Source organism: Crocodylus porosus, unplaced genomic scaffold, assembly GCF_001723895.1.
Source record: "Crocodylus porosus isolate Cpor-Errol unplaced genomic scaffold, CroPor_comp1, whole genome shotgun sequence".
Classification (NCBI taxonomy): Eukaryota; Metazoa; Chordata; order Crocodylia; family Crocodylidae; genus Crocodylus; species Crocodylus porosus.
The window spans coordinates 5,927,592-5,943,466 of NW_017728929.1; the positions used below are offsets into that span (position 1 = coordinate 5,927,592).

Below are 15,875 nucleotides of genomic sequence, written 5' to 3' on the forward strand. Positions count from 1 at the left end.
ATAAGGAAGAATTTCTTTACTGTCTGAGCCCCCAAGGTCTGGAACAGCCTGCCATCGGAGGTGGTTCAGGCACCTACATTGAACACCTTCAAGAACAAATTGGGTGCCTATCTTGCTGGGATCCTATGACCTCAGCTGACTTCCTGCCCTTTTGGTGGGGAGTTGGACTCGATGATCATCCGGGGTCCCTTCCAGCTCTAATGTCTATGAAATCTATGACATCTATGAAAACCAGACCAGTGACTAGACTCTGCCCAGGGCCAGCAGGCATGGACATGTATGGGACTCCAACAGTCAAATTCTTTTATCATGGACGTGTCTGTACAGAGGGGGTGTTAAGCCAGGGTTGTAATCATGTAGTCACAGAGCTAGGCATCAGAGTTCAGCTTTCGCTCAGTTACCTGGGGAAGTCTCATGGTAGGTGACTCAGAGGAGACTATGCCGATGATCGAAGAGAAGTGGTGCTGGCTCCTACCTTGGGGGTCTTTAAAAGGAGGCTGGATGAACACCTTGTCGGGGTCGTTTGACTCCAGTACTCCTTCCTGCCATGGCAAGGGGTTGGACTTGATGATCGCTCAGGTCCCTTCCAACCCTACCAACTATATAGACACTGTGCTGAGCTGAGCTTCAGTGGGTGTAAATGTTGATTTTTTTTTTTAATTAGTTGCAGTAATTTTCTAACAGTCATTGGGCCTCCAGTGTTATCTGTTTATCAGGTCATCATTACAAAAGAGCACACAAAAGGTATTCTATATAATAAAAATAAAATAGAAAATCAAAATAGAAAGCAAAGGTAAAATGTCATGTCTTGTCCCTTCTTCTCTCATTTCAGGTGTTGGGGCCACTTGTTGCATCTGAATTGCATGCTGTTATTTCTCTAAGCACCTACTTGGACTATCTGCTTCATGCACACTCATGGCACCATGGCCAATCCTCAGGAGCACCTGAGCTGGTCTTCCTCTCCAAGCATGATCAACAAACCTTTCAGTGAAGACAAAGACTTTGGTGGGACACATGGTGAACATGTGCCTGCTGGAAACCATTCTTCACCTGAGATCATAGATGATGTGCGAGAGAAGGGCTTGCTTCCAGCGGATATAATAGAAAATATGAGCAGTCCTGTCACAGCAGCAGTGTTGACCAGCATCAGTGAAGACTCCAGGGACCAATTTGAGAACAGCGTGCTACAGCTGAGAGAACAGGATGAATCTGAAACCACTGTTCCTCAGGGCAACAGTAATAATATGGATGGAGAAAGCAACGGTGGGATGGATGACATCAAAGTCCAGTTCAACAGATCAGGCAGTGGGAGTGGTGGGTTTCTTGAGGGACTTTTTGGGTGTTTGAGACCTGTGTGGAACATCATAGGGAAAGCGTACTCCACCGACTACAAACTACAGCAGCAAGGTGAGCCTGGCTTAAAAATGCATTTTGCATCCTTTCTTCCCTGTGTTATTTTTTTAAGTGATGTTTGCACCAGTGAGGAAACTAAGAGCAACTAAAAGCCTATTCCAGGCTTTCCTTTTGACGTTACCTAACATGCAGGCTTTACATAGGAAGCAGGTAGTCACCGTGTAGTGAATGGCCAGCATAGAATCCTATAAGCTAGAGACAGAGAAGACCACTTATATCCCTTGGCCTCTATTGAATCCTTGGGGCAAAATCTGAGGCCGAGACAGTTATTTAAATTACTAAAGCCTAGAGAAACCTTTTGGGAACTCCTTTAAGGTTCAGAGTAGTTTTGAATTACTAGTACACCATATACCAGGCAATCCGAATGCATGATTTTCCCCTGCTGAGTGTGTATGCCAGTGTTATATCTAGTCCAGTGCTAAACATGTGAAGCCTCAGGGTTTCCATCACTTCTCCATGAGACTCTTGAACAGCCTTATCATACACCTTGTGCAGTTGGGAACACTTGCCTTTTCAAATTTTATGCCATTCCTTAAATCTTCCCAACCCTCATAGTATACAATTCTCTGCTTTCTTGGTGTTTATACCTGTTGTATTGGTGGGCACTTTCCTGGCCATGTGCTGTTTGTATTCAAACTATGCTTTTTATCAGGTGTGCTTGCATCCAGTGTCTAATCCTTTTACAAGGAGAAAGCTTACCTTATCCACAGAGAGCCCAAGCTTTCTAGCTATTTTGCTGGAATTATCCCAGGTCTTTGAGGTCTCAGATATGGACTTCCAAGAGATGCAGATTCCTCTCTCTATCTGGTGGTAAAACTGGTCAACCTGATTCTGTACTGGAGTTTGAAGGATATGTAGGAACATCCCCATTCTATCCTGATTTTTTTAAAACAGGTTTTTATACCATGCTCATGATAGTGGTGACTGACACCTAATGTGTTCATCTCTCTCTCATCCTTTCCTGGATTGGACTAGGGTGGGGTTGCTCAGTGGGGTGTTTTAGTAGGGTTTTTGTTTGGTTTTGGGATCTTGTGGGGTTGTTAGGTGTTATTGTTTGTTTAAGTAGACATGGGGCTCTGTATTTGTTAGAGAAGGGAAGTTAAAAGAAATGTACTCTGGCACTCAGAGTAAAAGCTGGGAAGGGATTTTTTTAGATCCTGGTGAGTTTGTTGCATGGTTTCACCACAGCCCCAAGAAGATTGGTCTCAGGCATCAACAAGCTTTGCCCTCATTGCAGAGAGCTCTATTCTGCTAGAGGAGTGAAGCTGTTGATCCTGGTCTTTATTCTTTTAGATACTCAAGACCATAGGGTGCCTTGGAGATAAAGACTGGAGACCAGGAGCTCGATACAGTGCCCTGTGAGAAACCAGAGTAACAGAAAGGATGTAAGACAGGGGCCAAGCCTGCAGAAAGTGTAAGCGACCCTGTAAGGCAGAGTCGGGTGAAAGTCTGGTTTGATGTGCCTGCTTTAGGCTACAGCTTTCTGCTGATTGTTGGCCCCACTGCAAGCTGGCAGAGGGGGGGAAGCCAAAGGCTTCCCCTGCTGGGGACTTTAAACCCTGCTCTGGGCACCATTAGCTGGGCAGCCTGGTGTAGGAGAGCAAAAGCTCCTGATGGTGGGGGGAGAAGAGGTTTCTTTCCTCTAGGGACTTTAAACCCTGTGCTGGGACACTCTGGCTGAGCAGCCCAGCGTGGAGGGGGAGTAGAGCCTTCTCTTCATGGGGGACTCTTAACCCTGTGCTAGGCAACTGTGCCTGGCTAGGTCTGGGGCCCGCACTGAGGCTGGTTTGACACCCCAGTGCAGTTCCCCGGCTGAGGTTCTCATCACTTGATTGTTGGACACCTGGCTTTCAACTTGCTGGTGCAGGGGGAGTCCAGGATCACAATCCCAGGCTTCCCCTGCACTGCCAAGTGTGATGTGACTGGGATCCGATCCCTGATCCCAGAATCACATGTCCTGCCATACATATGTGACCTGGCAGGAGGCGTGGTTGTTGGGGCCAGGGTCAGATCCCATTGCCCCTTTAAATGAATACCTGTCAGTGGCCCCAGGCCCCATTTAATTCGAGATTGAATTGCTTGCCAGCTGTTTTTCATTCACGAGCTTGTCTCATCTGAGGTATCTTAGTAGTAGTGGCATGGCCATAAGTAGTGCGTGGGAGATGGGTTGTGTGTCATCTGCATGCAGCTAGTATTTGGGCCTTTTGTCGTGTCAGCAGCTTTTTTACTGCCTGCTGCTAGACAGAATTGATCTTTTGGGATCTCCCCAAGCCACTTACCTTCCAGAAAACAGCCTGGGGAAAGATTAGGCACTAGCAGCTGTCACCAAGAGCTGTTCTCTTCCATCCTTTCCATGAATCTCTGATGTTTGAAGTGCTGCAGCTTGATTTACAATGTCTGATTTTGGAAGCTATGGAGCTTGAGTCTTGCCATTTCAGTAGGACTACCTGAAAGCTTAGACCATCTACCATGTTGGCCTATCCACTCTCCTATTTGCTGCATCTTTATGGGCATGGTATGCTTTGAAATGTGAAAGGAACTGGGAATCTAGTTCAGTGGCTATTCTGCCCCAGCAGCAGTACATTATTTAAGAGCTTTTTGAGTTTGTGGCTGTTTGGACATCAGACCAAGAGTATCAAAATTGCAGGCCATGGGCTGGATCCAGCCTATGGAGTCATATCATGTGGCCTGCAGGGCTGGCAAAGGGGCCAGGAATTAGGAGGTAGAGCTTGCTGCCTAAATCCGGGGCGCAGAGCCCCATGGGGCATGCGTATCGGTGCCAGGGGGTGAGGGATGACTCCATGAACCCCATCCACTTACCCCACTCATGTCTGGATCCAGCCCATGAGGGACCCCATGGTTCAGATCCAGCTTCTGGGGGAGTGGGGAGGTGCCAGGATGAGTTTGACACCCCTGCATTAGACCCTGCGGGAATTAGGGTGACAACAAGTCAGAATGCTGCTTCACGCTGGAATTGCTATTGGCTCACGCAGCTGCATCCTTTGCATTTTATACAATGCTTGACATGCTTTAGTACTGTAACAGTTTCTCCTGGGGGGCAAACGGAGGCTCATCTACCCAATATGGAAACAGCATTTCTGTACTCATGCCCAAGAACCTCCTCCTTTGTGTTTGCATCCAGAAAAGGCAAAGACTTCATTTTCAGACTGGTTGACCCAAATTGGCTGGAGTTCAGACCTTCCTTTACAGCACCTGTATTAGGATGCTATCCCCCTTAGGCTCACCATGTATTGCTAAGTAGCATAACTTCTCCCTTCTCTCCCCATCTTCTCCTGCCTTCTCTCTTGTGCCCCATCACAATCCCTCAGGCCAGCTGGAAGCAACCTCCTGCGAGTACCATCGGTATGCCACGTCCACAGAGCTCGAGTCTTGACATCTTTCAGAAGCACTGCAAGCCCTTTCTGCTCGGGCAGGCATTTAGCAAGCAGAACTAGGCCAAAATACTGTTTAGTGGGGTTCTGCTTTATTTTATTTCTTCTAGCTGTCCTCTTAAGTTGTTCTGTTTTTCTTGCTGTAAGCTGCCAAAGCCTGTATTGGAAAGGGCAGCATATAAATTGCATAAATTAATAAGCAGACACTCAAATATCCTAGGTGGTCCCTCCATATTTATTAAATAACAGCAGCTGCCAGGATTGCTGTTAGCACCTCTCTGGGCAAGGAAGTTGCGTCCTTTTCTCTCTTCAGTGGCCCATGTCGTGATCAGCTGGAGGTTGGATTACTGCAGGGTGCTCTACATGGAGCTACAGCCTATTTGGAAAACTAAGTTGATGCACAACATGGCTTACGCTTTTATTACATCCTGCTTCCTGCAAGGAACATGACATGTGCTTCCTGCTCTGCATTTGCTGTCAGTTGATTTTTCTTGACCAAGTTTAAAATGCCGGTTTTGACCCACAAAGCCCTAAGTAAGTTGGATCCTCAGCACTGCATCTGCTTGTGCATGAGACTGCCAGCTGCAGTTTAAAGGCTTGAGCTGCCTAAGAAGGAGAGGATTAAAGAAAAATAGGCTGTGAATGCAGGGTATTTCCAGGTAGGTGTCGTCAGCTCTAGAATTTCTTCCTGGGGTGCTGGTTGTAGCCGTGTTGGTCTAAGGACATAGGCAAACAATGTTCTTTGGGTAAATGTGATATCTTTTATTAGACCAACTAAATAACAATTTTTCCAGCTATTTAATTGGTCTAATAAAAGATATCACATTTACCCAAAAAACTGTCTTCCAGAATTTCCTCCTTGCTATTATTATTGTTGTTATTGTTATATATTTTTTGTCTGCCAGAGCTTAGAGCTCAATTGAAACCTTAGTGGATGAGGCAAGGCTTGCGTGACATTTTTAGGGTCACTGTAGGCTAGTTGGATCAAGGAGCAGTTCACGTTGGACTTCAAATCCTTTTTCCAAAAGTTCTTTTTAACTTCCTATTTATAAATCATGCACTACCACTGCTGTGCTTTCTCTTCTGCCTGACCCCTGAGAGCGCTGCATTTGATAATTCCGTTTTGTTTTTCTGTGAACGATAGGTAATCCTGGTCTTAAGGCCAACATCATCTCACAGCAACAATTTGTTTCTGGAAAGCTAAGCCACTGAACCAATCTAGTTGTCTGCTCCAGTATTACCTTTCTGTGGGGGAGAGATTACTGTCTTTCTGCCCAGATGGTCCTTAATCACTCACACACACAAGTTCTCAATATATTTCAACCCTACTTCCACAATCCTCCAATTGTATGGAGAAAATTTCTTCCCTGTGTGTGCTTACACCCAGAAGTATCAGGAAGTCTGCTACATCCTGGCAGAGAGTGCCACAAACCCTACCTGTGCTCCTGGGTGAAGGAGTTTAAATTAAATCCTGCTTGTTAAGTGCCAGGAGAATAATAGCAACCTCTGGATGTAGGACAGGGGTGGGCAAAATGGTGGATCTGGCCAGCAGTCGGATGCCATTTCCCAGCAGCCCCTGCCTGCATGGCTGGGGCCAGGCTCCATGAAGACCCTAGCTGCAGCTGATCTGATAGCGCAAGAGTGGGGTTGCCATGGAGACCGCCCCTAGCCATGCTGGCAGGGTGTGTGGCAGGGCAGGGTGGGGGCCTGCTCTGGAGCGGCTGGGATCTTGCAGTGGGGGCAGCTTGGTCTGGGGCCAGGGCAAAGCTGCGATCTTCAGCCTGGATGCTCTGGGCAGGGGTGCACAGGAAGCAGACCATGGCTCTGCCCTTGCCCCTTGCAGTGGTGACAGCCTGCTTCTGAGCTGGGGCAGAGCCACAATCTGCTGCCCATGCATACCTGCCCAGAGCGTGCCGGATACAGATTGTGGCTCCCAAACCAAGCTGTACCTGCTGCAAGATCCCAGCAGGTCTGGAGCACCCCCTGCCCTGCTGTGCACCCTGCCAGCATGTCTGGGGTTGGTTTCCATGGCAACCCCAGCCTTGTGCTGCCATGGTGCAGTTGTGGCTGGGGTCTCCATGGAGCCTGGGCCCAGCTATGCAGGCAGGGGCTGCTGGGAAACGGAGTCCACTGTCGGCCAGATCCTTTGCCCAGCCCTGATGTAGGGGCTGAAGCAGTGCTCATCCTGTCACATCTTGGTGTTGTATCTTGGAACAAGGCTTTGCCTTTCACTCTTGTGTGCAGGCATACATCCTAGGTGCTGGCATCACCCTCCCAAAATATTGACTTTAGATTTCACAGCATGCGGTCAGTATGGTGACCTGTCTGCATGTGGTGGTTCTTGCCAGTCTTCTGTGCAGGGGTGGATCCAGCAGTCACAGTGCACTTTGGCCATGCACTGCCTGTGCAGGGAGGTGAATGTGGGCTAATGCTGGATCTGCTCATGCTTCTTGGTGGATATGGGGTTGTTTGAGAATGGGGATGCTGGAGTGCTCAAATCACCCTCGCCTGTACCTGCCAGAAGTGCTTTGGAGGACACAGTCTACATCAGAGTCTTTATCTCACATTCTTTGCTCTGGGATATTTTGGGCCAACATCAGGAAAATTCAGTGCAGTCAAAAGTGAAGCTTGAAGCATCTTCTATATGCTGAGCCTGGTGCTGTCTGGTAGCACTGCATGATGGCAGCACTGAGGGGCATTGAGAACCCCTTGGTTTCAGAGGAAGTCTCGCTGCATCAGTGAAACTTACATGAGTGTGTTTTTCCATGTTGCTCCATGGTAAGCATGAAGGTTAATGGTTAGACTGAAGCTTACTCAATCAGACTATTCCTGATAGTTCTTAGATCTTGTAGGCCAAAATCATACCAGATGCAAACCATCTTTAGAAGTCTTATCCCACCCCTGAGCCCTGCAGTGACTTTCCTTCCTTATTATTGCGTTCTTTATTTTATCGCTGTAGCGTCACTCAGTCTGGATCGGACTCCATGTTGATCCAAGGTTTGTTTGCTGCTTTGTTCCTTTAGTAGTTTTTCCTGGACACCAAAGGAGTCGCTTTAATCTCCACACAGTGGATTCTATCATGGCTGCTAGCTAAAGCTATTCTGTGCGAGTGTCTAGTATGTGCAGGTAACAGATGCCATGGTTGGAAATGTCATTTTCCAGCTGGCCTCCTGTTTTTAGCTGGGCATAGTTTTCTGGGAGAATCTCTCTGATCCCAGTCTCTAGGTATCGAAGTTGGGACAGGACAGAACTCTTTTGGCCACCTGTGCTCTGGATGGTAAACCTTTTTGGCAGGCATGCCACAAGTTAAGCCCAAGCATCTTCTCAGGTGCCACTCATGCCTACCCTCAAGGTGCAGCTGATAAGAGTTCATGTCCTGGGCTGCTGGAATGGAGGCAGGGGGACGGGCTCAGACTTCAGCTGCATGGAGCAGAGTGAGGGTAGGATGCTGCTGCAAAAGAAGTATCACCACCAGGAGCCTGGTTATTCCTTCCCAGGCCCTGCAGTTTTACATGGTAGCCAAGGACCCCAAACACTGAATTTGACAGCTGCAGGGCCAGGAAATGTACAGCAACCCAAGCCTTTGGCCTCCGTGTACCTTTAGAGCGAAAGCAGGATGTTCTCATCGTGACTGGGTCTGTCTCATCAAGTAAGTATTGAATGACTCTCAATTGTTACCTATACATCCTGTTTATTTAAGTTTTTCTACCATCACAGAAGGAACAAAAGAAGATATAAAAGGAAGTTTTGAAAAACAGCAATGGTTATTAAATGATCATAGCCTAGTTACCTACTATATTGGTTACAAAATCAGGTCCTTCAGTACAAGGAAATAAAAAAGGCAAGGACAGAATAACTCTTTTGTTCTTTATATAGCAAACACTTTCTTCTCAAGTGTAAAGAAATGCGTAATGTATTATGGCATAATAGCATTAGAGTTGAATGAAAGTAAACACTATACTTTCATCAGTAAACTTAATGTCCACACAATCTATAATTCCTTTTTAGGATAGATTTACACACAAATGAATGGTGTATATTGATCGCTTTCAAATATATGAATAATGTTTCTGTAAATTAATAATGGTCCTTTTCACTGTTGGTTGAGTGCTATATTAAGTGATATTTCCCATTTAATGATACGCCCGTAGAAAAATTACATACTGAAATCAGGCTGATAAGATTAGGACATAACAAAGCACAGTTTATGCGTTAGGGTCTTTGGACAGCTATGTCATGGTGAAATACACATTTCTTTATGTTTGGGAAGGAGAAGATGCGGGTGTTTTATTATGCAGGCAGTGTTACACTGATGGTACAGTGGAACCCAGATAATTCACATGGTTAGATTCTCTTTCCCGGTAGAGACAAAGATTTAGCAGACAACTGTGCGAGACAGCTGAGGTGCCTCCACGAGGTAGGAAAATGGCACCCTTTGGCACTCTTTGAAGCAGAAGCAGCATTTCAACAGCTGTGTGCCTCCTTTTGGACTCAGCAGCCTGATGCAACCTAAGCAGGTCATGAGCCATCTAAATATGAATGATCCAAGTACTTCAAAACACTTTGTTGGTGATATCAAATGATGGGTTGGATTAGGTTGGTTGTGTCACTTACCAGCTCCAGCTGTGATCAGAACATTTGTTTGGCTGGTGATTTTATAAGCTGCCTATTGCTGGCCCCATATTTATTATTTTCCTTTCAGTCCCCTTCTTTATCCCCATTTTTTGGGAGCAAAACTCTTATGTATGTTTCCCATTGTTGAAATTAAGCATGTTTCTTTCTATGTGGGTTTGAATTAGATATAATTGTATGATTACTAATGTTGTAGAGACACTTGCTGAATTATGTGGTAGAGGGGACCTTAAATCAGGCAGCATCAGTCCACAAGGATGTTCAGCGCCTTGTCAAAAAGATGCTGGTCTCACAAGAGAGAACAAGGGAGCAGGCAGTTGCTGGCTCTAATGTGACCTTGCAGCAGAGTCCTTCATGACCTGGGAGATCTCTTTAGCTATGTCCCATTCCTGTGCATTGCCAGATACGTGGGAAGTCCCGTTTGAGGAGATCTCGGAGTTGCAGTGGTTGGGCAGCGGAGCACAGGGAGCCGTCTTTTTGGGCAAATTCCGGGCAGAGGAGGTGGCTATCAAGAAGGTTAGAGACCAGAATGAGACTGACATCAAGCACTTGCGGAAGCTGAAGCACCCTAACATCATCGCCTTCAAGTAAGTCTTGACTTTTGTGACCTAGGTGTTTTCTAGACACAAAATAACTTCTCTCTGTGTCAAGAGCAGGCCAGGTTTTGAGTTCCCAAGTTCAGGAATCTGCCTGATCCTGTCTTCTCCAATAGTTCTAACTGAGGATTTATTCTTTTCTTAACATTGCGGAGAGTCCCCACTAGATACAAGCCATGTGCTTTTTAACCACATTGCTAGTGCATGCAAGCAATGCACTAGCATTGCTTTACTGACTTGGAAGGATCCAGTCTTCCAATTGGGGTAAAAAAGAATTCAAAAAGAATTACCTTGAACCCTTATATGGGTTTTAAAGTTCCCAGGGGCACCTCAGGAATCTTCCTGGACTGTAGCTTTTCTGTCTTAGGATAGGTTCTGGGTCTCATCCTGGCTAAGACAGGTCTGGAAAATTTGTTAGCTGGCTCCAGGATACTTTGTCCTCAGCAGTTCAAGGACCTTCTGAAATGGAAGGAATCTCTTTCTAAGGACTCTCTTAGAAAGGACAGTTGTTTTTTCAAGTCCACCATCACTTAGAACCTGTTTCATCAAGGTACTTAAGCCCATGCCTGAATCTAAGCAACTGTCCCTTTGTTGCACAGGTATGATTTAATGGGAAACACTCCAAAGGGGGCCTCTTCTTTTCTCCATCACTGCTGCTACCCAGAAGTGCAGGCTTTCTGTGTGAAGTTATCATGAAAGCTAGGAGGGGCCTGGCTAATGCAGCAATGGAGCAGGTGGTGTGCTGAGTTGGTTTGGGCATGTAGCCAATCCACCTACATGGCTGCTGCTGTCCAAAGCACATGTTGGGAGTAGGAAATTCTGCTTTAGGGGACAGAGGTGAGGCAGTCTGCACATTGCTCCTATCCAAAGTTAACATGTTGCTGTTGGCAGGATCTAAATCCATTTATTGTAAAATGTAAAGGCAAGAGGACCAGTGATGTCAGCCTTTGCCAAGCCCCTTTCTCTTTAAAGGGCTGAACAGAATTGGCATAAGCTTGCTCCTCAGAGCAGACACAGCACTAAGCTGTGTATAACTGGCTTTACCGTTCTGTGATGCAGGCCAGTAATTTCCTGGTGAACATTGCTGCAATCTGGAGTGCTGTACAGAACATGCACTTAATCTGTGTCCTAAGGTGTCAAGGGTCTGCTGCAACGTGAGTACTGCCACAATGGCGGCAGCCAGATAAAATTGCACCGTTTGCAGTCCTTCTGCATTAGGGCTCTGACCAGCCTAAAGCAGTCAAAGCTGGCTTGGCTGTAGCTTTTCCCAATCTGTCACCCTCTCCATCCCAGAACAGGACAGTTCCACCCATGTGCCTCTTGTTCCAGAAGGAGCATACCATGGGGAAGACCAGGAAGGGCTACAGCTGAGCTAGCTCCTGCCTTCTTTGGGATGATCAGAGCCCCAGTGCAGAAGGGCGTGTACCTCCACCCTTCTCTGGTCTGGCTGTGCAGCAGGAGCAGGGTAGTTTTATCTGGAGGCAGCTGCACCTGGTTGAGAATCATTGAGGTAACCTGAGGCAGCGCCAGCAGTGGTTCTTAACGAGGGTCAATTCAGAAAAATAATGGAGGGGTTCCCTGACTTGGAAAGGTGGAGAGCCACTGCCCTAAGGAAACCACGCACTGCAGTCAAAGATCTGAATAATATAAAATCATTATAAGTTTGAATTCACTCCCTCAATAATCTAAGTGGTGCTTGAGGATCTTCCAAGCTAATGGAACTTTATTTGAGAAAGATCTTTACACAGTGTTAATGTTAAACCATGAGATGGGCAGAAACGATTCCTTCACAGCTTAATCATTGTCTCCCAGTATCTACATAGGGGAAGAGGCTTTCTGTCTTTAACCTAGCATAGACATTCCCAAATTTTTCCTATTGTGTACCCTCTTCCAAATTTACCAGCTGCCTGCATACCCCTAGTAGCATATGTTTTAACCCCTTAAATGCCAATTGCTATTATAATGCAAATTAAATCGGCCATTACACAGTTTTTCCCGCATACCCCCACAGAGATGTCTTGCATACCCCCAGGGGTATGCATACCACAGTTTGAGACCCCCAATCTAGCAGAAGAATGTGAGTAAGTTTCAAGGGTTGGAAGATGAAGTGGAGTTAAGACTAGAGATGAAGGTGCAAATTGTTATTCTGAAGGTAATTAACCACAGGAACCACTTAACCTAGGACTGTGATGGATTCTCCAGGGCTTACAGACTTTGCATCTAAAGCAAATTGTTAACAGATGCAGCACGTCTCAAACAAAAGCCATGAGACTGAGGTGGAGCTCATCTTGGGAGAGGGCCTCTGGCCTCAGAGGAACTCAGTGCTCCATTTAGGCTTCAGTGTCTCACTTCAAAAGCTGCTGAGTGTTGCTGGCTTCCATGACCGTAAGCAAGAGGTGAGCACTTGACATCTCTGACAACGAGGTCATAATGGTGTATTTTTTGAGTTCCGTAGCTCCCTTTGATCCTCAGCATCGGACTTCCTTTTTATTAACTTATACAATGTATGTGTGTGTTTCCTCTGCTAGGGGAGTTTGCACTCAAGCCCCATGTTACTGCATCATCATGGAGTACTGCGCACATGGGCAACTATACGAAGTGCTGCGAGCGGGTCGGAAAGTCACACCTCGGTTGCTGGTGGACTGGTCCACAGGGATTGCCAGTGGAATGAATTATTTACACCTTCATAAAATCATCCACCGAGACCTCAAGTCACCAAAGTGAGTCCTTGGGTGCTTAGAGCTTAAAACTCAAACGTGCTTTCAGGAAGAGACTTGAGAGAGAATTCTCCTGGCAGTGGATGCTGAGTTAGATTAAAGGCCCTTAAAGTTTCTCACGGTGTGGCTCAGAACTTGACAGACTTGTCTTGTATCTCCTCTCTGTTCTGGTCCATCACTGCACAGATCCTGCTCACTCCAAGTCATGTTAGCATGACATCCCCGTGGCATCTATACCAGTTGCTTATGTGAAAAGTAAAGGAAATTTTTCTGTAACAAGATGGTATTTTTACCCAGTTTGACAGAGAGCTCTTCACTGTATCTCTCCTTGTTTTTCTCTGTCATCCTCCTGCTTTCTTAATTGTGTATCCTTTTCCTTCCCTGAATCCACACTCCTGTTGATACTGCCCAGCTATCTCATTTTCTTCTTCCCTGGATGCTTCTCTTTCTGCCTGTCCAGCCTCATGCTAGGGGACAGTAGTGCTATTATTGTATCTGGTAGTATTTTGATTGTAAATCTTTTAGAGGGTGTTTCTTAAGTAGTTGGGGCAGCAATCCAAGAGTCCTGGCATGAGAATGCCTTTAGACACGTGATTGCTTTGTTATAGAAAACTTGAATATAAAAAAATTCCTACAAATAGGTCTCAGTTTTCCTTTGTTAGTCCTCTAATTATACTGTGTACAGTGAATTTCTGTGGATGGTTATTACATCCCTTGTTGCTGTAGCCATTTCTGTTAAAAGCACAGGTTTACAGGAAGAACAGTTTGGAATCTCCTCCAAATATAGCCTACCGTGAGGTACCCGCCTGTGACTCCATTGCAGTATGTTTACAGCAGAATTGATTTTGGCCCCTGGAAGTCAGAATCAAGAGTTCAGAAAAAAGTACCATAAAGAGAGAGTGTCAGAGCTCATCAGTGGAACTGCAGCATTATTCACCCTGTACTCTGGCCCACGGCAAAGCAGCCTTATCAGCTCTTCTCCCTGATTTAAAACGGGACATTTGCTAAGAATGGCTGTAGCACTCTACCCTGCAGGGACTTTGATTAAAATGGAAGCTTAAATTAGGAAATGTTAGAGATGTGATCTCAGAGGAAAGAGTTATGTGCCGTGCAGCTGTGTGGTTTGTGAGGAGTTGGGTTCTGGTACTGTAGAAAGAAGGGGCGCCTATACATGCTCTGATGCGCTGTAATTACAGCACATTGTAGTTGCTGCAGCGTGGTAATTACTATGTTCCAGCAAATGCCAGCATCTCCTGTATCAGCATCCCCGCGGTGAAAAATGATGGCAAGGGTACTTTAAAGCTTGTTTGATGAGCTTTAGTTAAAGCGCCCCTGCCACCATTTTTCAGCACAGGGACAGTGATACATGAGACTATCCAGGCACTTTTAATTAGAGTGCCTCTGAGAGCCATGTATAAATGATGAAAGAAACTAGGATTGGTAGGTTGGGAGACAAATCTATCCCTAGTGAAGATATCAGGTCCGATTGCTGAACAGGTTTATTCCAATGTCACTCCTTCCCATGTTGCCATAAAGACTGGATCTGTAGCAGTGGTTAGGAAAAGGTTGCTCTAAGCAGAGGAGAATAGGCAAGAACTGGCCAGTTGACGCTATTTGCTGATTAGATTTTTAAAATCTGCATGCTTTAGGTTCAGCGATTGAGGGCCAGGTCAGGCACTAACTTCATGGGTGCCTCAGTTTGCACATCTGTTAAATATATATATAGCTAGTATCTGGCAGTGGGGTTAGGTGGCTTAAGCAATATATGTAGAGAGATTTGAGCTCCTCTACTGAAAGCTGCTGTAGAAAGGCAAAGCATTTTTCTCTTTGCTGACTCTGTGTGGTTTTCTCTCTCTCTAGTGTATTAGTCACTCACACAGATGCAGTAAAAATTTCAGATTTTGGCACATCTAAAGAACTCTGTGATAAAAGTACAAAAATGTCCTTTGCGGGAACCGTGGCTTGGATGGCCCCAGAAGTGATACGCAATGAGCCTGTCTCTGAAAAAGTGGATATCTGGTGAGTTGCCCTGTTACTTTAATTGCTGATCTTCACCTTTCTTTCAGCTGGTGCAGTCTTCCTCATGTTCCTGTATCCAAAATTCTTCCTCACCATTAGGTTGTCTCATTGCTCTGTATGGAACTGTTTCTTTCTCCTGAGACCTGCTCAGCGGTAGAAGCGCTGGCAGTGAAGAGTGGAGTTACGAAAGCAGCAAAAATGAAATATATTTATTCATATGTTTAGAACCTCAACATCAAGGATGGACTCCAAACCGCAGCTGGAGCCTGTGTCTTTATGATCTTGTATGGCTTCCAGTGACTTGGGCAGAAACCCATGTATTTCCCATCCTGTGCATGATGGCGTCTCCCATCCTACTCAGTGTCCCTCTGGAGGAATAGAGTAGGCACTCTGGAAGAGTGTTTGCTCTATCTGGGGCTGTTCTAGACAATGGGTGCTCAACCCCCAGCCCATGGGCCAGATTCACCCCACAGTGTCATGCCATCCAGCCTGCCAGACTCCGCATGGGTCTGAAAACTTGGCGGTGGGGTAGCGGTGTCAGTGTTAATTGATGCTCCCCTGCTCCCAGTTTTCTGGACCTGCAGCTGGATAATGTGCCCTGCCCACTTGCCTGGACACAATAAAGTGTGGTCTGAGTGGCACAAGGTGGATATGGGCAGTGTGGGGCCTAATTTGGGCACTGTGAGGCTGGTCACAGGTGGTGAGCCCGTGGATCTGGCCCATGGACTGGCCCTGTGCCATTCATTTGGCCCATGGAGCCAAAAGATTGAGCGCCACTACTCTCAACAGTAGTTTCTGTTTCTTCTTTCCACTGATATGGAAACAGAGCAAAGTAACAGCTGCTTGGTCCTTTAATAGCAGGGGGTTGGGGCTGGTACCCTCACCCTTTCCTCAACAGGACTTTTTATTGCAGTGTTTGAGAAGGATTACCATAGTAGTGATTGATGGGAAGTTGGGTGACAGCGACCCATCCGCCGTAAAGCTGGCAAGTCAGTCAGCAACACAGAAGTCCTTGACTTCAGAAAAGCTGACTTTGACAAGCTCAAGAGGCTAGTCAGTCAGGCCCTCAGGGACCATGACCCCAGGGAGATGGGAGTTCAAGAAGA

The 15,875-nt window shown here is 46.2% G+C and overlaps 1 protein-coding gene across 2 annotated transcripts in view; it reads left to right on the forward strand.

Annotated features, from left to right (window-relative positions):
- The window catches only part of MAP3K13 (mitogen-activated protein kinase kinase kinase 13), a 116,315-nt gene that overhangs the window by 78,434 nt on the left and 22,006 nt on the right, over positions 1–15,875 (forward strand). For both annotated transcript variants that reach the window (XM_019542954.1, XM_019542955.1), the window contains 4 exons: positions 833–1,407; positions 9,841–10,024; positions 12,562–12,753; positions 14,611–14,769. In XM_019542954.1, coding sequence (XP_019398499.1) covers positions 906–1,407; positions 9,841–10,024; positions 12,562–12,753; positions 14,611–14,769 — 1,037 coding nt within the window. In that variant the 5' untranslated portion in view covers positions 833–905. The remainder of the gene's footprint in view (positions 1–832; positions 1,408–9,840; positions 10,025–12,561; positions 12,754–14,610; positions 14,770–15,875) is intronic.